At 38.8% G+C, this 23,973-nt stretch overlaps 2 protein-coding genes across 3 annotated transcripts; both read right to left on the bottom strand.

Moving 5' to 3' along the window:
- Window positions 1-11,473: 11,473 nt before the first annotated feature.
- Window positions 11,474-19,712, bottom strand: LOC106955054 (beta-1,3-galactosyltransferase 2-like). 2 transcript variants are annotated; one of them, XM_015045008.1, is made up of 3 exons: window positions 19,142-19,712; window positions 15,859-15,918; window positions 11,474-14,808 (listed from the first exon to the last, which is right to left on the bottom strand). In XM_015045008.1, exon 3 carries the CDS (start codon window positions 14,801-14,803, stop codon window positions 13,793-13,795), a length of 1,011 nt encoding a protein of 336 aa, XP_014900494.1. In that variant the 5' UTR covers window positions 14,804-14,808; window positions 15,859-15,918; window positions 19,142-19,712; the 3' UTR covers window positions 11,474-13,792. The 2 variants fall into 2 exon arrangements, with proteins under 2 accessions (XP_014900494.1, XP_014900493.1); XM_015045007.1 differs by having other exon boundaries at window positions 15,859-15,921.
- An 833-nt stretch (window positions 19,713-20,545) lies between these two features.
- On the bottom strand, window positions 20,546-23,822 carry LOC106955055 (beta-1,3-galactosyltransferase 2-like). Its single transcript, XM_015045009.1, has 2 exons — window positions 23,474-23,822; window positions 20,546-22,194 (listed from the first exon to the last, which is right to left on the bottom strand). The coding sequence occupies exons 1-2, from the start codon at window positions 23,512-23,514 to the stop codon at window positions 21,096-21,098; spliced, it is 1,140 nt and encodes a 379-aa protein (XP_014900495.1). The 5' UTR covers window positions 23,515-23,822; the 3' UTR covers window positions 20,546-21,095.
- Window positions 23,823-23,973: the final 151 nt, after the last annotated feature.

The raw sequence follows: 23,973 nt of genomic DNA on the forward strand, positions 1-23,973 counted from the left end.
AGTTAAACAAGCTGCGGGGAGGTGGGAGGTACGGCAGGCAGGACGCGCGCGTCCGTGCGCGTCCCCGCTTCACGCTGCACCTGCACGGGGCTTTTCCTCCATATTTTATCTTCTCATTCATTACTTACGGAAGTAATCATTAAAACACGTAGAACATCAGTTTACAACTCATGTCATTTTTTTAAAAAAACTATAGTTTTATTATTTACATGTGATGATGGGTATCTGTGTGGGTTTTTTAATATATATATTCTGCAGAACAGCATTTTGCTGTAAATCAGCAATTATTCTGAGCCAGGCCGGAATCTTTTAATCTTTTCCTGTTTAAAAAACGACCTAAATAAATACATTTACGCATTAATTACTATATATTTTACTATATTTGATATAAAGTAGCTTTGAACTAATCAGTAGCTCATATCTAGCTCATACATATCGGTCATCTGGCTTCAGAATTGTTTTGGCATATTATTTTCTTCCATATGGTGCTTTAAAAGAGCATCACAAAAATTAATACATGTTTAAAAAACATTTCATTTGCCTGGTATCTTATGGCATTTTATTGTATTAAAAACACAAATTTCAACAGACTTTATTATGATTTTATGTGAGTGGAAATGTGTGAAGGAATTTTAATTAAAAAAAATCAGTAAAGCTGCATTATGACTTTTATAAACAACATGCATTTACATATTTGTTAAAACTGTCACCATGTTGTAACAATATGAGACAAATAATCTGTGAAAAGTTCGAACTCCTCTTCTTTCTACACAGTTGGTGAGAAACAACCAGTCAGAGGCAGGAGGAGGGTCTTAGCGCTGTCTATTAGGTTGTGTATGTGCGCTCACACCTTCACCTTTCTCTCTGTTACAGCTAGTTCCCCACAACGAAGCCTGCCATGAATACTAAGGCTAGTTAGCATAGCCACAGATGACAACCCATAACTACTTCCTGTAACGGTAAGTTGTTTCTCCGCCATTAGCACATTGGGCAGGGTGTACACAAGCATGATTGAGTCCAAAATAAAATTTAAGATAAGAGTTTAAAATTGACGTTTACAAACGTTCTTCATTAAATCTGACCGAGCTCAAACTGAAAGTTTATTCCAAAATGTCCAAACTTTGAGATAGTTGGCTGTCATCAGCATAATAATAATTTGCTATGCCGCTGTTGGCATCACTCAGATCCCCTCTGTGTTCATATGAATGAAAAAGTATTATTTAGTGATAAAACCCACTTGTCTCTCACCTGTTTTCCTCTTTCAAACATCTCGTGTCGACTGTTCCTCCCTCCCTCCGCTCACCGGTCACATTTCACTTTATTTCTAGTACAGTCTGTGCAAGTTTGCTTTTCCATTTTAAGCAGGTTTATTTATACACAGTCTTGGGAAAGTTGCTGCAGGTGTGCTGCTAACCAAACATTTCCTTCTGTCAACTAAGGTTGACACGTGCTGAAAAGCGAGACACTGGATGCGTGTCCATGTGTGATGTGTGTGTGTGTGTGTGTGTGTGTGTGTAGCAGCGACACTGAAATCTGAGACTGCCATCGTTTTCCCCAGCACTCAGCCTGGCGAAAGGGTTTCATCACCATCACTGACAGCCAGATATGTCCGGGAGAATATCATGCATGTACACACACATGATCACCAGAACACATGGTGTGTATATATGATTGAATCTGTTGGTGCACAACTGCTGACACACACGAGAACCAACTAAAAGACACAAATTAGACAAGAAGGCCGTAGAGCGAGTGTTCAGCATCAAGCTTCAGTCGTGTATGACTTAATGGGACTGCATTGTGTATTTTCCAGGTACATATTGACATTTTATAGGACAATCAAGTAACTATGTTACCTTCAGTTGTTATAAAATGCTACATATATTAAAAAGGAAATTTGTCTTAATATTTTAACTGCTTCAAATTGGGCCTGCGTCACTTTAAGAAGCTCCTGCTGTTTCTGAAGCTCCGCCTTCAGGAAGTGGCTCCTCTATTAACCCTTTGAGAACGTTTTCACCAGCCTTGTACTTAGAAGTATAATGGGCTCAGTTAGTTCTGCAGTTCCACCAGGTGGTTGCTAATTGCTGCTGGCTAGTCTGAAGGAGCTGAGGGGGCGGAGGGCTGCTCTGTGAGCTTTGAAACTGCAGCTCCAAGGAGGAGTTTTGTCCTTGAAGGCGGAGCTCATCGGTTAGCCATCTTTAAATTGGAAACCATACACAGCGGGCAAGACAAGTATTCATGAGAATGTAGAGCATGCAACCTTCAAAGTGCGACATTCCAGAGTTTTTAATTTCCCTTCAGGTCATGAACATAATGTCATCTTTGTTATGCTAGTTTGAGGCTGAATGACTCTTATCTCCAGACAAAGAGATTCTAAGGCCTTGGGTTGTTCCAAGACAAGGTCCAGTCCAGTGTTTCTCTCTGCCAAGCACACACACTATAGCTCTTTTCTAACTGAGACATCTGCATACTGAGTGATTTTATGGTTGTAGCTTTACACTGCAAAAGCACAAAATCTTACAAAGTCATTAGTTTCTGGTACAAGTATCTTAATGAAACAAAACTTACTTGCAAGTACCTTTTCAGCAAGACACAAAAGCTTGTTTCAGGTCAATATTTCCTTAACGTTCATGAAAAACTACAAGTCCCACTAGCAGATTATTTCACTTATAACAAGACATGTCTGAGATCTAGAACTTTTTAACCAGGATTAAGAGATTATTTACTGAAAACAAGCTCCTCTTTCTTACAGAAAAGTTACTTATAAATTAGTTTTGTCTATTTCAAGTGCACTTAGATATTTGCACTAGAAACTAGATCAAAATCACTATCTTGTGTTTTTGCTGCGTAAATATTCATATTGATGGTGTCTGACCTTTAAATGAGTGAACTGTCTCATTCCTTTAACAAAGATTCAGTTCTTCTAGTTACAATTAAAAGTCTTTAACACGCTGAGATGTTTTGTCAAGATTTCATTTGTTTTATTTATCTTTTTTTTTTTTTTTACTTATTCACTCCTCTGTAAGATATGGACAAGTTTAGTTTAGCTTCTCTAAAATATATTCAAGCTTTTGAAGACCAAAACACATCTTTATTGCTTCCTTGAATTAACAATTAAGAATTGAATTTTGATCTTTTCATTGAACACGTTGAGATTGGTCCAGTCTCCAAACTGAATCAGTCGACCCGCTGCAGAACTCAGCAGCCTTTGGGTTTTGTCTTGCATGTCCGGCTGGCCGGTGGGATCAGAGCAGCCTGGCTGCTGTAAGGGGGATGCGTCAGTGTGAGAAAGAGGAACAGATTCTGATGGGACTGCGAGAAAGCAAACAGAGCTATCCACATCGCTCCCAGGTATGTTTGGCCTGCTGTTTGCAATGAAACTCTAAAGTGGGATTTTCTCATGGGAAGAAATCGACACGAAACGACGACGCGCCTGGAATCAAATTGATTTTTAGATTAAAGGAATCAATAAAAAGACAAAACAAAACAAACAAACAAAAAAAGACACCCAACATTTTTTCTGGAATATCAAATTAACAAAAACATACAAGCCTTTTTAAAGAACCCGAAACACACACATATGTGATTTAACTGTGAGGAAAAGAAAAACCAAACCAGTGAGATGAACAGAGTTGTGTGTGATGGTCAGTGGAGGAGGGCTGCTCTGGGTGTTTATGTTATTCACACAGAGTTGTGGAAGACTTGACCCTTCGCAGGGTTCCCCAACACAACGGAAATGACTTCTTCTACATCTCGAACCATCTCTTCTTTCCTTCAAGAAAAAAAATGAAGCTCAGCATTTAGTTGTGCATTTTCACGGTGCTTTTCACACATCCGTGAAACCTGCTCAGCATGTTTTTGTATATAAGGCCTGCAGATGCCTGGACATGGATTTTGATGACATTTTTGACATTGGAGGAGTTCCTCTAATGAAAGCTGGTACCCAGAAGGGAGCAAAAAAATGTTGCACCAGAAAGTAAACATGAAATAACGCAAAGGAATTCGGGCCTGGAGTTACTCTCCCCGAGGGAGGCGGTCAAATTTAGTGTTTGGGCCTGAGCCAGGAGAAATAAAGGGAGGCGAAAACAGCATGCAGAGTTTTTTCTTTTTTCCTTAAATCCTGTTTCCTCGTCTCTGATTTTATTAGATTTTGTGGAAGTTTTGTAAAATCAGTTGGATAAACCTCTTGTTATGTCGTACATGTGGTAGTGTAGTAACCTGTCCTTGGACAAAAATAATGAATTTCTGCCCCAGTAGATCTTCACAAATATGTTTATGTTGCTGCTTAGAGCAAGAGAAGTTTTGAACTTTGCTAATTTTATCAAAGTGCTCATTGTTTTAGAGTTCTGTTCTTTTGAAGCTTGATTTCTGTCTGTATTAAAGGTACATGAATACTTCTCTGTTACGTGATTTCACACTTCAAGTGGTAAGCTTTAAGAACATAAATGGAATCCTGGATGTCATTTAGTACAATAAAATTACATATTTTCTGGGCAGAAGTATGATAAGCAAGGGTCAGGCTAAAGATATTTCACATACTTATTTAAAGAATAAATAAGTATGTGAACTAAAAACTATTTGTTTTTTAAAAACAAGGAGTTTTTAAAAAACTTTGTTTTTTCATTTCTAACAAACCGCAGAGGGATTCACAAAAAACACCCATGTTAATACTAGAGATGTGCAATAATTAATATTTTGGTATTGATCCAATAATGCAGAAAGAGTATCGCCAATACCGATACTGATACCGATACCAATATTTTCTTTTTGAGTTTCATGTCAATTTTTTTTTTTTCTTTGAATTATTTTGGCCGAACCTGGGACAGAAATTGCCCAAAGTTTGGAAACTATAACTATAAAAAATATTTTAACCAGTTACAGGATAAGCAGCAGCAACAACAATAAAACAACAAACTGCCAAGTACAAATAGTTATCTTTTGAGAGGAAATCAAAGCAAAACTAAATTTTTTTGAAGTGCAGTTGAGAAACTGTGATAAATAAGTAAAACAAGAGGGAATCTGAATTATCTGAAGTATGGATCTTACCATGATAGCCAGCACCGATCGGATACTGACACCAACCTGTTATTAATATTATTTTAATAATTCTGTAAAGGGGGTTCAGTATTTTTAGAATCACTCTTTACTGGAAGAAAGAAAGCACAACAAGAAGTACAACTTTTTTCTTTTTTTCCCCCTCTACCTTCTTCTTTATAGATGGATTTTAATTTCCAGTCTCAGAAACTTTTACCAAAAAAAAAAAAAAAAATTCTGAAACAATCTGCCCTCTTTGAGAACGCTTTTCATTTTTTTCTGCTTACTATAGCACCGGCTGAATGTCAGATGAAGAATAACAATATAAAGACACTAGAACAGATGACAACGAATGCGTTTATGACCTTATCAAGACATGGAGGCACAGAGCAGGGGAAAAATACCAGACGAGGGCGACAGGTGAGATTTAATTAATGGACTGTGAATGAGAATCTGAGGGGAAAACAACAGGGAAGCAGAAGGCCGACACTGGAGGGAGGGGACTGAAACAGCCATGGGAAATCGTGTTTGGTTCCTGCAACAGACTCTAAAGTTCCTCTGTGTTGCATTCACATAGCCTTTCACCTCCCTGTGTGGACCACAAGCAGATGTCAGGGACGCTCCTCTCCGCCATTTTTACTCAGAGCTGAATGACGGCAAAGCGGGAAAACAAAACTCTACAGAGACAACACACAGAGAACGAACAAAAAAAAAAGTGTGTAAAACCTAAAACTTAAAATGACAAAGTGCAACACATGTCGCTAAATACAACGCCTGAAACAACAGCTGACAGTCGGTGTGAAAACAGGTGGGAGTAAATTCCTGTCGTGATTACAGGGAGGTGGAAAAGAGCGAAGGATTTGGCTGAAGTGATGGGTTATTAAAAGGAGCAAAGCAAACTTTAGAGCCCTGATTTACTTAATGAGTCGTTCCTGTTTAGTTTCAGGTTCCTTCGTTTTCCACTCAGAAAAGATTGTAACCCAAACCATTTTAAAAACATCGTCCAATCCAGGTTTGCTAGCTCACGTTAGCTCGCTATGCTAAGGTCTGAGTTTCTAAGGTTTCAGAATCTCAATAAAGACAATGAATATTTACTACGGCTGTAATCAGTGCCGTCACTCCACCCACGATACGTACACTGTGAAAAACAATGTGTATTTTTACCAGTAATAAGCAGTAAAATTGTGACAGGAAAAATTCATAGACCATAAAGAAAAATTTACACTGTTGAATTGATGGAAAGTTGCCATAAATTAATTAGTTAATGAAAACAGTAATTTGTACATTCATTTTATAGAGTGTTTTCATGTTCATTTTAGTTTAAAGTTTAAAAAATGTTTTACCTGTAATTTGTTTTACCTGCAGCCACAGCTGCCGCTGTTTTACCACAGAGTTTATGTGATTTTTTTTGTTTGTTTGTTTTGCTTTGTTTTTACAGCGTAGGGCACCAAGTGCCAAGTGGGGCATCAAAAAAACAAGACTTGTGAAAAATCGTTATAATTAATCATAATAAAATAAGATATTATTTTATTATGATTATTCGTCCTTTGAGGACGAATAACAGGAGGTACATCGCAATAAAGGATTGTGCTTTTAAATTTGTGCAGCTAAAATTAAAAGAGACAGTTATTATTATTTTCCCAAAGTAATAATGAAGTCAGAATCTTTTACTCCGATGTTTACTGTGAGTTTGAATATCGGGAGTTTGGATGAGTCCCTTTAAACGCTCACAATGGGTTCATTATTTACTCAAGAGTCTCCAACAACCCGCGGTGGCCTGCATCTGTCTCTGCTTACGTTTAAGCACCTAAACACCTGCCAGGAAGAAAAATTGTGTTTTTAAATGAGAAAAAAAATCTCTTCATATTTCACCTGGAATTTGTTTTTCTAATGTTTGAATTGTAAAATAGTTGAATCGGTTTTGACACGTTTTTGTGTTGACAGCACAGATTAGGATGTGTCTTCAGAGCATCTGGACTTTCAGACTTAGACTAAAGAAGACGGATGGTGCTACACATCATTTAGCTCAGAAATGTTACAGAGAGAAGACAACTCCCCACCCCCCATGACAGAGCTAATTATTTGGCTGCTGCACAATTTCCAAAATGATTAATTTTCTCACTCTGTGTTTGTTAAAACACCACAGTAAAGGAGAGACGAGACAAACGTTTGCACTGTCAAAACACAAAGATCTATAACTCAGCTAGAGGACCACCATTCACTTAAACACCAGCTCCATAAATCCCCCCTTTTTCTGCCCCGGCATGAATCCTCCTACTCCTACCATGACCAAGACTGAACTCCCTAATGATGCTGGATGTAATGTTTCCGTAGAAACAACACTACTTCTACCACACTCTTAGTACGACGTAGTATTGACTTTTTTGAGCTCTAAATCATGTTATACTGCTATTCCCTCATCAAAAACATACCTGGGGTGTTCTTTATCTGGAGGAAAAAAAAGTTTGAGAAATCTGTCCATCTCCATGGCAACCATCCAGGTGTGCAAAACGCCTGGGTGGACTGCCTTTGAGGACGAAGCTCCTCCTAAGAGCTGCAGTTTTGAAGTTTCTGAGCCTCCACCTCACAGAGAAATTGCTCCCTGGCAGCACCCCACTCAGCTCCTTCAGACTAGCTAGCAACAATTAGCAACCACCTGGTGAAACTGCACATCTGGTGAAGTCATTATAGGAGCAGCTGCTCAGTGAAACACCGGTAAAAATGTTAGAGGAGCCATGTTGTGATGACTTCCTGAAGACAGAGTCTGAGTAAGAGCAAGAGTTCCTTAAAGAGACAGAGGCCCAATTTCAAGGCGTTAGGTCAGATTTCTTTTAAGTCATGCAATACAGCGTTATTACATCAACTGAAGGTAGCATAGCCACTTGATTGTGCTATAAAATGTGGCTGGAAACACATGAAACTGCCCATTAACTCTTCAAACAGCTGCTAACCACCCACATTAACTTTAACCACCTTAAGTCCCATAATTACACCAACAATTGAAAACACATCAAACGTAACCAAAATGATTAGCAATTAGACTCATCATCTCCAAACAATGCCAGCATTTTTTAGAGGGGCAGTATGTGTTTTCCCACCACATAGTGGCATTTTATAGAGCAGTCAAGTCACTATGCTACCTTCAGTTGTTATAAAAATACCTTATGTATTGAATTCGCAATTCAACGCCTTGACATTGGGCCTCTGTCTCTTTAAGAAACTCCTGCTCTTTCTGACTCTCTGCCGTCATCACATCAACATTCTTCTATTATGGTCGACAAACTTTAGTCCAGAGCGCTGGACTGATCAGTAGTTCATATAATGAGCTCAGCAGATGCAGCTCCAGCAGGTGTTTGCTAGTAGCAGAGAGGAGGTTCTCTGCAGACTGTTTGTAAAGATCAAATACTGATTGCTCTTCTGCTAGTCCCAGCTGCAGCAACCTTTCAGAAACTAACAGAAGTCACTCATCTGTGGTGACTGATTGAAACAGAAGTTCTGGGTACAGTTTCTTGTTTCAAGGCCAGTCCTGCCAGCATGCCTAGGTGGACCCCATATAGGGGAAAAGAAGGGCAGACATATGGGTCCCATATGGGTTTGTCCGCGGGTTCCACGGTGGCCCCACATGGGTTTGCCCATGTAGGGCCACAGCCTATGTGGGCCCTACATGAGCCCTAAATGGGCAAACCCATCTGGGCCCACCACCATGTAGGGTACTCTGGTTTCCTCCCACAGTCCAAAAACATGACTGTCAGGTTAATTGGCGGCCTCTCCAAATTGCCCCTAGGTGTGAGTGTGTATGTGTGTGTGTGTGTGTGTGTGCATGGTTGTTTGTCCTGTGTGTCTCTGAGTTGCCCTGCGACAGACTGGCGACCTGTCCAGGGTGACCCTGCCTCTCGCCCGGAACGCTAGCTGGAGATAGGCACAAGCACCTCCTGACCCCATTAAGGGACAAGGGTGTAAAGAAAATGGATGAATCAGGCGGGGTCCTCAAGAAATTTAAAATATATCAATTTGACATAATACTGCCATTTCAGCATCTGTATGAGAGCCTGAACATCGGGATGCTCTAAATCTGAATTCTTGCTTGTGATGTGATGCGTGTACGGGCCTGTGAGGTGTCGCTGCGTGTTTTTGTTTATGTCTGGCTGAGCACTGCGGGGAGCGGGCAGCCCACAGCACGGGGCGGGCCTCGGCCGGGCTGTTGCGGGTTCTCACAGCCTCTTTTTGACATGGATCGTGAGAACCTGATTGACAGGGGTCCGCGTGGCGAAGAGGAATCTGACAAACCCGCTTTCATCGATGTCGGAAGGTCAACGTAATTGGAGAAGCAGCATGTGCGGAAGCTGCTCACGCAAACACGAACATGTCTTTTTTGACCCGTTTCTTCACACGTGAAGGATCTGAATGTTTTCTTACCACACCTAGAGACAGAGAGGAAGATGAGGGAGGTAAAATACAACTCATGCAGTTACTATAGCAACAATTTGCTTGAAGTCTTTTTAACACGTTCCTACAAAAGGCGTCATAGTTGTGGAAGATGCTGAATAGATAAACCATATAATTTGAAGTGATAGATCAGGGGTCTGAACTTTTCCAAACCAGACAGGCGGGGTTTTTTTTTGTTTTGTTTTTGGCCATGAAAAACAAAACATGTTTTGTTTTTAGACTCATGCTAAAAACATAAGCAGGACTCATGTTTTTAGCATGAGTCCTGCTAAAAAAAAATAGAAGAAAAAAAATATAGCCGCAAATGTTACACATTTTGTGAAAAAAGTAGCTTTAAAATTGAAAAATAGCAGTGATTTTTAAAGAACCACCATTTTATTCCTGTTTTTATGGAAAAACATAAAACACTTAAAAGAGGACTGATACATTTTCTTCTATGTGGGATTATGTTACTGAAACCTACCTGGGTCATTATGTCACGGAAATTCAACGCAGGATTTATTTCATGCAAAAAAATAAATAACTGCTAAAATCTGCATCCTGTGATTTTTAAAAATGTGTTGGTTCTGCACTTTTTTAGCCAAACATTCAGTTCTAAACATGTACCATGTTAATGTATTCAAGGTCCAGTCAAAGTTCAAAGCTAAATCCTGACGAGAATCTGATGCAAGATTTGAAAACCGATGTTTATAAATTTTTACATCCACTCAGTCTGAGCTCCAGTTGTTTTGGAAAGACGAACAAGTGAGTCTGAGAGCTGTTTCTTCTGCCTCTGATCCAGGAAGTTCTCCCATCTACCGTCTTTCTTTTCTCTCCTTTTTCTTTCTGATCGTCATTACACATTTCATCCTTGCAGCTAAACCCAGATTCTTCATAATTAATTTCATTATTTGTAATTGCAAAAGGGAATGAGGCTCCCTACAAACTTTATTTAAACCTCCTAAAGTCTTAGCGCGACACTCAGAAGGGGCACAGAAAATGTTACAAGGAAACAGGTGGGTTGTCCCGTCAGACCGTCAATTCCCGAAATCACAGAGATGCAAGACTCAAAAAAGCTCACATGGGTCAGTGCGAATCTGCCGCATGGCGCACAGAGTAAAATCTCATCTCTTAAGGCGGCAAGAAGGTTAAAATACTTCATTGAAAACAGTATCTTGTGTTTGTTTGACCACCAGGTGGCACTGTTAGCATAATTTAAAATTGAAACAGCACATGGTTATCAAATTACTGCAGGTTTTAATGTCACTGGATTATTGCTCTGTGGTTTAAATAACGCCAGTTAACAGCACACATAAAACTTAACATTTTTTAGAATTATAAATATTAATCGATGACCAATATTCCCATTTTATTTTAAAAGTTTCAGTACCAGCTTTCTAAAAGTGTCACCCTGCCAGATTCTAAGTGCAACAAAGTTATTTCATTTAAATTTGGAGCCTGTGAAATGAGCTTTTTAGGTGTATATTTATATGTTAAAAAAAACAAAACAAAACAAAAAAAAAAAACGATGGAGGGAGATGGGTGAGAGATTTTGTCTGTAGCCCACAGTTTACGACCCCATGGTGCAGTCTGTTTTCAGACGGTGATGGAGAGGGCAGCCAGTCTGCCAGCCGGAGAAGAAAGAGAAAGAGGTTGGGGTGGGGGGAGGACATTACCGAAACACCTGGTCTGAGCAAAACGGAGCCTTTTCTGTGCACAAATGGCTTTTTAAATGCGCTGATGTGACTGCAACCATTAGTACTTTCATGATCAGGAAACTCAAAGGACTGAACTAAGAGAGGGCTGAACGACTGTGTGTAAAAACACGTGTAAAAGTGCAGCGGCATTAATATGACACTGAATTATGTAGAAAATCCAACCTTTAGGGAACAAAAAGAAATACTTTAATAAACTCACCAGTGTTACTGTTATTACCTCCCCTGCTGTTACGGTACACAATCCACTTTTGCCAAAAGGACTTTCTAATACAGTCATCAAAGAAAAACACTTTGCATGACTTTCAGTACTTTATCAAAGAAATATACACACAGAAAGATAATATACACAGTAGCACCCTGTAGCAACGTCAACGGGAGAGATGATGAACAAGTTTCTCGGTCGTGTGCACAACTGTAAAAGTCTGCATAGTCTTCTCTCTGTGTGTTTATGTCTAAAACTACCTAAAATAGTGAGACAACAAATAAACCTGGGTGAAAACTCAGCAGACGCACATCCAAACAAAACAGTCTAAACAGAAACAGGATGTGGGAGGAAGACGTAGCCTTTTATAACAATAAAACAATCAATCTGATGACTGAGCCATATAATATTTATTTTAAAAAATTTCAGATAGTACACCCAAAATCCAAGGGATGACAGCAAATCTGTTGTCCAGTCATTAACAGAATGTACAGAAGCTATAAATCAATCATTTGTCATTGTGTTATTGGGAATTTTTCTTAAAGTATAGCATAGTCAATTTCATCAACCTCCAATTATTATTGCAAGTCATAAATGAGGTAATAAAAAGTCCAATATGAACTACGATTTTAGAGGCTTGGATTTAGTTTCACCTCTTGACCACGTCACAGTATTATTAGTATTGTTATTACTACTATTTCTAAGAGATTTTAAGAAAAAACAAACGTGATCATGTCAGCCAAGGCCTGTCCCTCTTTCTGTATTGCTTACTGAATATCACTGAAGCATGGTTAGCTGGTTTCATCGTGGAGAGTCAGCCATGACAGTAACAGAAAAAGTTTGACGTTTCCTCAGCTGACGCTGTAGCAACCACTCGTGTGTCGATGAGATTATTCTTCCAAGACATGTGACTGAAAGGTGTTAAAAGATGTAAAAGCTGTTTGTGAAGCAATCCTGAGAGTTTAAGTCAGTGCAGGTCGGGGTTACAGCTTTTATGCAGTGTTAGCCTGCCCCCTTCTGGTGTGGTGACAAACTACTGCTGTAACAATAACATTCTTAATTTATCCTGTAAACCTTTTTTTTTTTTGGGAAAAATGTTTACAGGAAAAGATAAAAGAGACATTTATCCATTTTAAAATAAACTAAATATTTTTACTCTAACCTTCCAACATGCGTCTTCTCTACCTTGAAGTTTTTTTTTCCTTCCAATTCTATCCTTAATCACTACTTTGTGTAATGTGCTTCATAGCTGCCTACATTTCCCTTAAAGATTATCAGAGCAACCTCAGAGTAGGTGCAATTTAATAATGTCCTAGAAAGTTATCTTCAAGGACTCTCCAGAGACTCACAGTTAGCTGATTAGCTGAATTAATAGATGGCTGTAAAAGCAGCTGCAAATAGTCTCTTGTGAATGTACAGACATCTAATACCAGCTAATATTGTGTTGTGTATTGTGGATTTGAGTTGTTTTAAGCTGCTAAAGTTAGCTAAAACGATCAGAGTGACTACCTGTTAGCTAGCTACCTTAGCTAACTCACTGAAAAACAGCAACAACTGGTAGGGAAACTTTTTACCATCTTTCAACCCAATACACAGACTCTATACAAAATGAGAGTGTGTCTTATACAACAGGCAAACCAAATTTGATGTTTATCCTAAATGTGCTTTGTTTCTTTAAATTTGGGCCTGCATAATCTGTTACTGCAGCTTAACGTGCATGGTTTTTAGTAACAATGAAAAACATATGTATACAGGGGGAAGAAAGTTAAAAACTCTACAGACAGCAGCCAAATACAAACTGAATGTAAAAATATTTTTGTGCACAGAAGAATGACTGCTCTCTATGCATAAGTTAAAAAAAAAACTTCAAAACCTACTAAAATAATTTAAAACAACATTAAGTCCTATTCACAGGGGATTAGTTTTACCTGTGGACCAAATGCTATTTGTAAGAATTATATGGATTGTCTGCATTGATAATCCCGTGCGAATTGACCATGTCAGTAATTTGTAAAGTAAAAGTTCTCCAGCAAATTATCTACTGAACTTTGAGGTCCTGTGATAATAACTGATCCAATGCAAATCGGTATCTCTGTGATTTGGACAGAAATGGTCGGGATCCAAAATGTTATTATACGTTTTTGTTTTCCTGGCCACATTTTTATTTGCTTTTGGCTAAGAATGGAGGCTGTGTTGGCTGGAACTGAAAACCAAGCCAGCAAATCCCTGTCGACCTGTAACATACAGCATCAAAAAGAAAAGGCGTAAAATTATTGCACTGGGCGGTAAGAATACTTTTCTTCTGTTTGTAAACTTCCACACAATGCTTATCCCATGTGAATAGGGCTTTACCTTCCTTCCGTGAACGAAACTTTGCCAAACCATCCAAAAATAATCAATATTCAAATCAGGCTCAGCAGTGAACTCCCTGCGCGATCCTCTGCCAGTAGATGTGCATTTGTGACATGCTCATCGTAGTCATGGCGATCACTTTGGAGAGATCGCAGCTGCTCAGAGGATGCCGGGGGATGACCTGAAACATCCTCTGGTCAGGAGGGTCGGTAGGAGACACACCCAGACGTTTCAGGCACATGCCCAGGTATGCGTCTTCAATGTAGATTGGCTTGATTTGAGGCGAGACGCTCAGGATCTTCTTGGGTAGATCCAGAGACATGACGTAAGCCATGCCCAGAGGGTAGGGGGGGTACTCCGGCTCTGTGATCACGTGAGTTGGCATGTAGAACTTGTTGAAAGGGTTTCTTAAAACTGGGCTGTGCCACCATACCAAACCCGTCATGTAGTTTTCCTTAGGCGTCTTGGGGTCCAGTAACAATGCAACCAAATTGTCAACATGCAGTAACATATCCGAGTCGATTTTTATCACGAAGCTGGCGTTGGCGCAGTACTGAGCCAGCCACTCCAGCATGACCATGGTCTTGATGGTCAAGTTGCGGTAGCTGTCCTGGAAATTACTCTGAATGAGATCACGATACCGCTCGCTCTCCTGTTTCACTCTCGCCTGCTCCTGGTTGGCGTCGACCCCTCCAGGTAGCCCCACTATGAAGACGGTCTCAACCAGCTGACCGAGGACCATTTTCTTACCCCCCCACGTTCTTCGGATGGCGTCCCTACCTTCCAAATTGGAGGGAGCAACGGGAACCATCAAGATCAGGAACGGAGTGGTGGTCTTGCACGTTGGAGAGTTATCCATGACGAATCTGTAGTTCTGTGGGTAGGCCACATGGTACGGTCCTGGGTCCTCCCACTTTGGTTCAGGCGGCGAAGAGACCTTGACGTTGGACTTTTTATATGCTGGTCCATACAGGTGATCAGACTCGTTGTCATAGACAAAGTAAATGAAGACCAACGTCACTCCTACCAAAACGCAGATGAAGATGTCCTTCAGTCGTCTCCTATTGTCCATTAGAACTGTATGTATATATATATAAAAAAGTAATGTTATTGCAAAACTTTCAGAGCAAAGCATGCGTTAAAGGACTAAGTTCTGAGTAAAGCACTTCATACTAACGTTTCAGTCTTTGAAAATACTATGAATGTACAAAACAGGTTTCCAAGAATTGTCTTTATTTTAGCATTTTTAAATGAAAATACTTTTTAATTGTGTAGCTAATGAGCAATACCTTTAAATTCAGACTGGTCAAAGTGAAAAAAAACAAACTAATTGGATGTTAAGTTGATGCTGACTGTGAAGCATTTCCAGTTGGAACTGGTTTCTGTTGCCTGGCAACCAAAACTCTAAGCCAGCATAATGTGATGGTGGGCACATCCACAGCAGACAAGTCCATCAGTGGAAAGATTAAAATTTGCCCTGAAACTGAATTAACTTAGGATTAGAGGAGGAACATATGCCAAACAAGAGAAAATAAATTGTATTGATGTCCATTAGTTTTAACTCGTGAAGCTTTTCCTGAGTAAATAATCAAAAGCATATTTCTACAAACTCATTCATGAACACGGAAGTATAAAAGTTAACATGTGAAGATGTGATTTATTAATAATTTTATGGCTGATAGTGCTTAATGTAAACCTGAAACAAAAATCTTTCTTCATAAATGCAAAAGTTTAACAAAATACCCTCACGGCCACTTTATTAGGTACACTTGTTTAATTGGACCACATAGAGTTTTAACCTTCAACATTTGTGGGCTTAAATATTATTTTAGTCAGTCAAATCAAATCTGTTTTATTGACAAGTGTCAAATTACAACAGGAAAGATGTTAAATATTTAATTTTATGCATTGAATGCAGAGAGAGCTGTAACACTTTTAACAGCTTAGCGGCTCTTTGAGGATATTTGTCGTATCATGGATGTGCAGCAGACAAACCCAGAGCAGCTGAGTGAATATTCATGGACTCGCAGTACTGGCAAGCTTTAATATATGGATCTTTAAGCACTCAAATGATGATCATAGATAACGTCAAAATATTTCTATATTGGGCAAATAAGTTGCACAAACCTGTTAATGCAGCTCTCAGCCAATGTCCACGAGCCAAACCATGTGAAAAATGTCCCAGATCTGCTGAAAATAAAGACAAGAATGTCAAATAAAATAACTAAACTTAGGGCTAAAAAAAGGGACTAAATACAAAGAATAAATTTAGGCATTAATCATATATTTTGACCATATTTATACATTTATAGATAGAAAACTGGAAGTAAGCAGTCCTGATAGCCATCAATATGTCAACTTCCTGTTACTTAGAGTTTGATGGTTCACCTTTAAGGAGACAAAGTTGCAACACAAAAAACAACAAGTAACTCAGGAACAAGAAGAAAAAAACTGGGTTTGCTGATGCAGACATAATTTATCACTTTCTTAATCTTATCTTTAATCCTTTTCCACTTTACACACCCAGTTAGGACACACACAGTGTTTTCTCACCCTGTGAAATATTTGTATTTTCTGTCTGTGTGGCGTAAGTAGAGATAAAAACCAGTGGGGCCACAACAGCAGAAGAAACAAAAAGAAACACCATCAGAATCTTTTCTGTACTCATTTCACTAAACTTCAGTAAAATACGTTTCCAATACCTTTGAAGCATGCTACAACCGATGTGTAAAAATGTTTTCAATTTGAGGAAGCAACACAAGGTTGTGATAAAAATTCCAAATAAAAACAACAGTACCTCTCAGCAAGTTATTCATCTTATTTTTTCCTCCACGTCCCAGACAAGCGGATCTGCAATCTGACTCTAGAATGAACACATTATCTAAAGCTTACTGGTTCATAAACAGAATGAGAACCTAACCTAAGAACACCTGACGGAAACAGACGTCTGCCGTCTCAGAAAAATGAAACTCCTCCTCTTGCTTTGACTTCCTGCTTTACTTGCCTCCAGATCAGAGGAGAAATATGGCAGCCTGGCGGTTCAGGGTGGGACGCCAACCAACCGTTGAAATGTTCATCGAAAACATTGGTTTTCCTGCTTGGCACTGAACTCAAGATCTGCTCAAGAGCCAGTGATCCAAATCAGACAAGTTTTCCTGGTTGGCAGGGGATTCCCATTCATTAAAGGTGCAGTATGCAACTTTTATAAAAAAGTATGTTTTTTTTAATATATTTGTTGAAACTGTCACCATCTCGTGACAGTATAATATGACACAATCTGTGAAAAGATCGACCTGCTCCACCTCGTCCCTGAGCTACAATTGCCGTCTGGAGAAACACCAAAACAACCAATCAGAGCCAGGAGGAGGGCCTTACTGCTGTTAATCAAGATTATGTATGAGCAGCTAAATGTGCTAATGGTGAAGAAACAATTCACCATTACCGGAAAACCGTTTATCCGCTGTCATCGGTGGACATGCTAACTAGCTTTAGCATTCACATCAGGCTCTGCCAACAGCAGGGGTGAGTGGCGTGTAAATGGGTGTGATTGACAGCACTAAGACCCGCCTCTTGGCTGTGATTGGTTGTTTCTAGCTAGCACTGGGAGAAGGCAGAGGATGTTGATTTCTTTCACAGATCGTCTGTCTCATACCGTACTGTCACAGTTTAAACAAATGCGTAAAACAATATTTTTTATAAAAGTTACATACTGCAGTCTGGAGGAAGACCGTTGCAAAGCATATCTAAAAAATAATGCTTCTCTGTGAGTTTCCCCTTCCCACTTTTGGCATGATTAAAAAACTTTCTTCAGAAATGTTACGTATGAGGAACTAAGACCATTAATGGCTTTAAAAGTTATTAAAGTTATAAAATGTTAATGTAGCCACTTCAGAGACATCTGGAGTTATATGTGCTCTGTTTCTGATCTATATCAACATTAGCGCAGATTAAATTTCTATTATTGTTGTGTTCTTTTTATAAAAACCAAAAGACAGACCCATTACACTAAGCTATTCTGCAACTCCCAGTGTCTACAAAAAGTATTCACTCCTTCGACAGTATACACCAAACTACAGTGTAGACTGTTTGCTTCTGCAAAGAAAAAGTAGTATGGATGGTTTACATAGTTGGGTTAATACAACATAATTTGAAAAAAAAAATGCCATTACATTTTTTTCAAAGTCATTATTATTTTTAAAATTTAAAAACTTAAATTTTAAACATGACTAAGTTAGTTTACACTTGCAAGGCAAAATGAAGTTTGGTGAAGAGGAAAGTAGTTATTTCGGAAAAGTGAGAGAATCCTGTTTATGCAAGTCAACAAGTTGAACAGGTTCCTCAAATCAAAAGCAATGCCTTCAGCAGGCGGAAAAAAAGACAGGAGGACAATTAGGCTGGGGGGTTTAAGGTCCTGGATCCAAAACCTGAATGGCTTGTTTAGGTTTTTACTTTTCACACATGACTGAAGGAAATAAAAGAAACAAACCATGAAGCTCACTAACTGAACACAACAATACTCTGTAAATTTAGGAATATGGATCTCTGAAGGGAACCTAATCTTCAGGATACATTCACTTCAAAAACATGTTCAAATTATCAATTTTTTTAAGTGTATATCTTTATAAGAACAATCCTGTTAATCCATAAAAGTTTTATCTTCATTGTTTTCATGAGTGAAGTTCACAAAAAAGTTAAATGATCTGCATTCAGTAAATAACCACAGAATTATATATATATATATATATATATATATATATATATATATATATATATATATATATATATATATATATATATATATATATATATATAAGTTTACATTTCAGTGCCATTTGTGATATAGAAACAAAAAAAGAAGAAAATGTAACAGAGGAAAAAAGTGGACTTGAGTTGATTTGGCAGAAACAAAATTCCTCTCCTGCACCTTTAACTATAACAATTAAGGCAACACAATAACTATGAACCAAGGATTAATAAGTCCTCGAATCCTGTAATTCATAGTAAAGAGCCGTTCAAAAGAATCGGATCGTTCGTGATTCACTAGTGAGAAACGTGCCGAATAAACCAATTTTGACAAACTTCACATCTATAATATAGTTAAAATAAAACAGCTATTACATATGTATGGATTTTTATGTGATTAAATTTAGACCGCAGAGCTTTGCAAGTACAACGACGTTATCTGCTGTTTAGGTTCAGGGCAGCAACATGTAGGAAAACTTTACTTAGAAAATAAGGAAGTAGGTGATGTATGCTGCACCAGATGATTTTCTCTAAGAATACGACTCCAAACGTGTAAAACTGAACACGGTTCCGCTGTTTTATCCTGTAGTCCGATAATCGTTAGCTAACCGAGTTATATCGTCAAACAACCCGTCGATAACTTTGCATTTCCCCTCCCGTAGCCTACCTTTGTGTTCCTCGCTTTGTTTTTCAAACACTCTTCCTCTCTTCGACGTCTTCTCTGAGGTACAGAAACGCTCCCAGCAGACCGGAAGTCATGTTAAGGTAGATGTAAAATGACACGGTGGAAGAATAAAACAACTGCGCGCGACCATTGAAAGGTGTCGCTACCTGAGGGAACAGCGGACTGGACACGCCCCGCTTCCTTGTCCGCCCTGGCCAAACAACAGAGCAGACACAAACAGCTTTCACAGCAAACACGATTCACTGTTCGAAAGGTTTAAGCTTCGACGTAAAACTATGGAGGCCTCTTTCCGCCACTTTGACGAAAAAACAAAAAACAAAACCTTGTGTCGTCTTCCTCTAATATCTAGATTGACACTATGCTCTGAAACACTTGAGAGTGACGAACACGTAAAAGAAATAGGAACTCGGCAGGGAGATAAACACTTTTTCACACCATTCTAGACTATACAACTGCTCTAATATATTAGTTGTATATATAGTCAATTTCGATTTCAAATCCCACTCGTGCAATAACCTTTTTATGCCACTAGGTGTCAGGCTAACCTTGCTGTTTTTTACATCTTTGTTTCGATTTGACTTTTTGTCATTTATCCAATGTAATAACGAATTTTCAAATGAAAAACAAATGAGCACAATTTCTTTATATTGTATTCAAGTTCAAGTTGAAAACAGGCATGTTTAGTAGTCATGTAAGGTTTAATAGTCTGCATTTTGTTTTGGCAAAGTGGTACGCTCTGTAATAGATTAATCAGTTTAAATGCAGACTTACTGATATTTTGTAATGGATCATAGAGAATCATCAGTCACCTCTTGAATAAATTCTGTGGTTCTTGTAGTTATTACAGGACCATGAACTAAATACTTTTTTTTTTTTAATGCTTAGTCAGAATTGCATCCTTCCTGAGGAAGTTTGCACCCAGTCAGCTTTCCTGCTCAGTTCTCTCTGGGAAATCTGCTCCCACATTCCACTTCTGGTCAAAACCTAAAAAAAAAAAGTCCTGCAGGAGCTGATAAATATCTGAACAAAAACAATGACTTGTTGATCAATTTCCAGTTCTGCCAACCATCAAATGTTTTCTCTCAATACACTTATATCCAAGTCAGGTTTTATACTCCTGATAGTTAAAGTGCATTGCACAACACTACAACCCACTTGCCAGATTGTGACTTCGGTAGATGTAAACAGGATTTCTTTACCGCGGAAGTAATTTCTTCCTCGGTAAAGACTTCAAGAGAAAGCTGCTAATTACGATTCCAAACTTCATGTGCCGTTTGCTGCCTTTGAAGCCGACAGAAAACACGAGAGTCGCATTTAAATAAATCAAACAGTGTCTTTTCTTTATGATTTTTGGTGAAGTGCAAATAAAACCTAATTTCATTTGGCTTTGTTCATTAAAAACATTTATTTGATGACAATTTTTTTTTTATAAACAGCCAAATTCTAAAAGAAAGAGCAGATATAATAAAATCAATAACATTGCAATCATATTCATTTCATTTTAAATGTATTGAAAAACATTGGAAGCATATGTAAAATACATTGTCTAAAAGCGAAATGTTTGACATTTTGTAAAAAATAAATAATATCAAAACAGGAGTGGAGAGTATATTTTTAGCTACATGCAATAGACGCAAACGTTTTTGATAAATATAAATCTGTTAGACAGATGAAGTGGGGGAAAAAAAACACCCAAAAAAGACAAATTATCTTTAGAGTGCATTAAATTGAACTTCAATGCTGCTCAGTGTTTCATCAACGAGTTTTAAATAAAACATGTCAAAAAAAATAAATAAATAAATTCCCTGTTTTACAATAAAGTGCCGATTGAAAGTTTCTGAAACAAAAGATTCCAGTGTAAGAATATTTTTCAAAAAAAAAAATTCTAATTAAAAAATTACAAAAAGTAAATCCCATATCACTATTAAAGTTTGTCCTAACAGTGAGGTCCAGGCTTCTTATAGTCTGTCCAATAATCGATCAGTTGTTCTGAAGAATCAAGAATGTACGTAATGATCTTAGAGAATTCACAGCGATCATATCTTGTGTTATAGTCCCTAAACTGAGAGTAATCCGGAGGAGATGTAACTGAAAGTCCGAGATTTTTTATGCACATCCCAATATAAGCATCTTCTATGTTAAAAGGCTTGATAGATTTTGAGACCTCCACAAATTTGGCGGGAAGGTCGTTGGAAAAGACGTACCCCATGCCCAGAGTGTATGTGGGATACTGGGGGTCAGGGTACAGCTCCTTGGGAACGTACCACTTGGAGTCCTTGGACCGGATAACGGGCACATTGCCCTTAAGCAATCCTGTCAGATAGTTCTTTTGGGGGATCCCTGGTTTCTTCAACATGATCACCAGGTTATCGACGTTCAGGAACACGTCAGAGTCCACCTTCATGGCGTAGGCTGCTGCAGGGCAGCGCGTGGCCAGCCAGTCCATGATCACCATGGTTTTAATGGTCAGGTTGAGATACGTGTCCAGGAAGTTACTCTGGATCAGATCGTTGTGCTGCTGGTTCTCCTGTTGGAGCTCCTTCACATCAATACCCCCACTGAGACCCAACACGAACAGAGTGAGTACCGTCTCGCCCTGAACCACTCGGTCTTTGCCCCACGTTGCCCGGATTGCGTCCCGAGCCAAAACGTCTTTCGGCGCCACCGGCACCATCAAGACCAGGAAAGGCAAGTTGACTTTGCAAACCTCGGCGGTCTCCATGACAAACCTGTAGTTGCGCGGATACGCTTCATGGTACTGAAGGCGCTGCTGCTGCGCAGGATGTGGCTCTGTTTTTTCATGTATATCATTTAGCATAAGTCTGTGTTTCAGGTCGACTCCATAAGGCGGTGCATTACCCCGAGGAGTTTGGACAAAAAGCCAGCTGAAGGTCTTTTGCAGAGAAAAACCTTCACGTAGTGACTGTGTGTTGTTGCACATGGTGTAGAAGAGATAGAGGATCAGCAGGCAAAAAAGAACCAGGAAATGAAACCAAAAGCGAAATGACGACTTCTTCTCCTGACATAAAGGTTTTCTGTAGAGAAAAAAATTAAAACTGGTTAGCATATTTGGTGATGAGTTGGAATCCCTCCTTGCCATAATCTATGTCTCGCCACAGATTCTGCTCTGTTCTGTCTTATTTTATTGTTTATTGCATGTCCATTTTTGTAAATTGTCAAGGGACTGCAGATGCAAATTAGTTTTTGCTATCATCTACAGCACATCACACTGTGACATCTGTTTGAGTTGTACATTGTCCGGTTTTCAATACAGTTCATTATCATAAGTCTAAACTCCTGGGCTCCTTCAAGGCCTTATTATAACCCCAACTCCAATAAAGTTTGGCCATTGAGTAAAATATAACTTACATTCAGCTGAATTCACTACAAACTCAAGATATTTAATGTTCAAATGGACAAACTTTATTTTTTCATTTATTTAAATGTTAATGCCGGGAACATGTTCCAAAAAAGTTGTGCCCGTATCATCACTGTGCTGCATCACCTTTCCTTTTTGGTATAAAATCTCAAAATTCCTCGCAATTGTACATTGAAGATCACTGTACCTAAATAGTTGGATTCACAAAGTGTTGAACCTGTCCCCATCCTTCCTTGTGAATCAATCACCTGTTTACCCTGTTCTCCAGAGGAATGTTACAAGCAAGTGTTTTTTTTAAGCATCCTTTAACTTTCACAGTCTTTTCTTGCCCCTATCCCAACCTGTCCCAGCAAAATCTGAAATGTTTATCAAACAGAATTTTCTTCCATAAACTAAAGCAATCAATACATAAGTATTTTTGGTCATACTCATACATATAAACAAGCAAAGAAAACAAAAATCAAACATTTTTGAGGGTAAAAAGTGCTTAACTGAGATCTATTTCTGAACTTGTCTAATTTCTAAATGTTTGTTTGCTGATGACACTTTTCTTAGGGCAACAAGAAACCCCACCCTGACTAATTTGGTTTTATTTGGCAAATTATTTTCTCTGAAAAAGTAAGGCTCCTCTGTTAGCTGCCACAACAAAACAGCACATCTGCCATGCTTCCTGTTATTTGTTCTAGAGCAGCGAACAAAATGATGGCGCTGCTTTATCTAAAACCAACGTTTGTCTTTTGTACATTTAAAACCCTTTTTTTTCAGCATATCCAACTTTATTTACGAAGCATTATTATTTTTCTCATAACCTCCCAAGCCTCCACTCATCAAAAAAATAAAATAATAATAGGCCCTCAATAGTTTACAGTGTCACGAACCACCTGCTACAGAATGTAAACTCAGAAAGAAATGTACTAATTTAAGCATTAGCTTACTTATGTAAAGGATGGGGCTCCCGCTCATCACCGCAGAACATTTCCAGACGTCGCCTTGATCCATTCAGAGCAGAAAACACGAACAAAATGACACCGACTTCGGCGGAGAGCACACCGGAGGCCGGGGACCGACCGAACCCCGAAGGTCCTCACCGGTGGAGCCGCAGGCAGCAGGAGTCCGCCCGCCCGCCGGGGTGACAGGCTCGCTGCGGGATTCTTGACTTCAGGGAAAAGCCTGATAAGGCTGCACCGCTGTTATCGACACGGAGAGGCTGTCACGGCTGTCCACCCGCTCTGAAAACACCCTGAAGTCACTCAACTATGAGAGGAAGCTATGCAAAAGAAAAGCGCTGGCGTGACCTACTGGAACACCACAAGGGTCAAACTTACAATAATTTTAGCTTTTCAGAGAGCGAGTCAAAGAATACCGTCACTACACTCCTAAGTCAATAATAATAATAATAATAATAATAATAATAATAATAATAATAATAATAATA

This window comes from Poecilia latipinna, unplaced genomic scaffold (assembly GCF_001443285.1).
Source record: "Poecilia latipinna isolate Pla-1442-1.1 unplaced genomic scaffold, P_latipinna-1.0 Scaffold700, whole genome shotgun sequence".
NCBI classification, from domain to species: domain Eukaryota; kingdom Metazoa; phylum Chordata; class Actinopteri; order Cyprinodontiformes; family Poeciliidae; genus Poecilia; species Poecilia latipinna.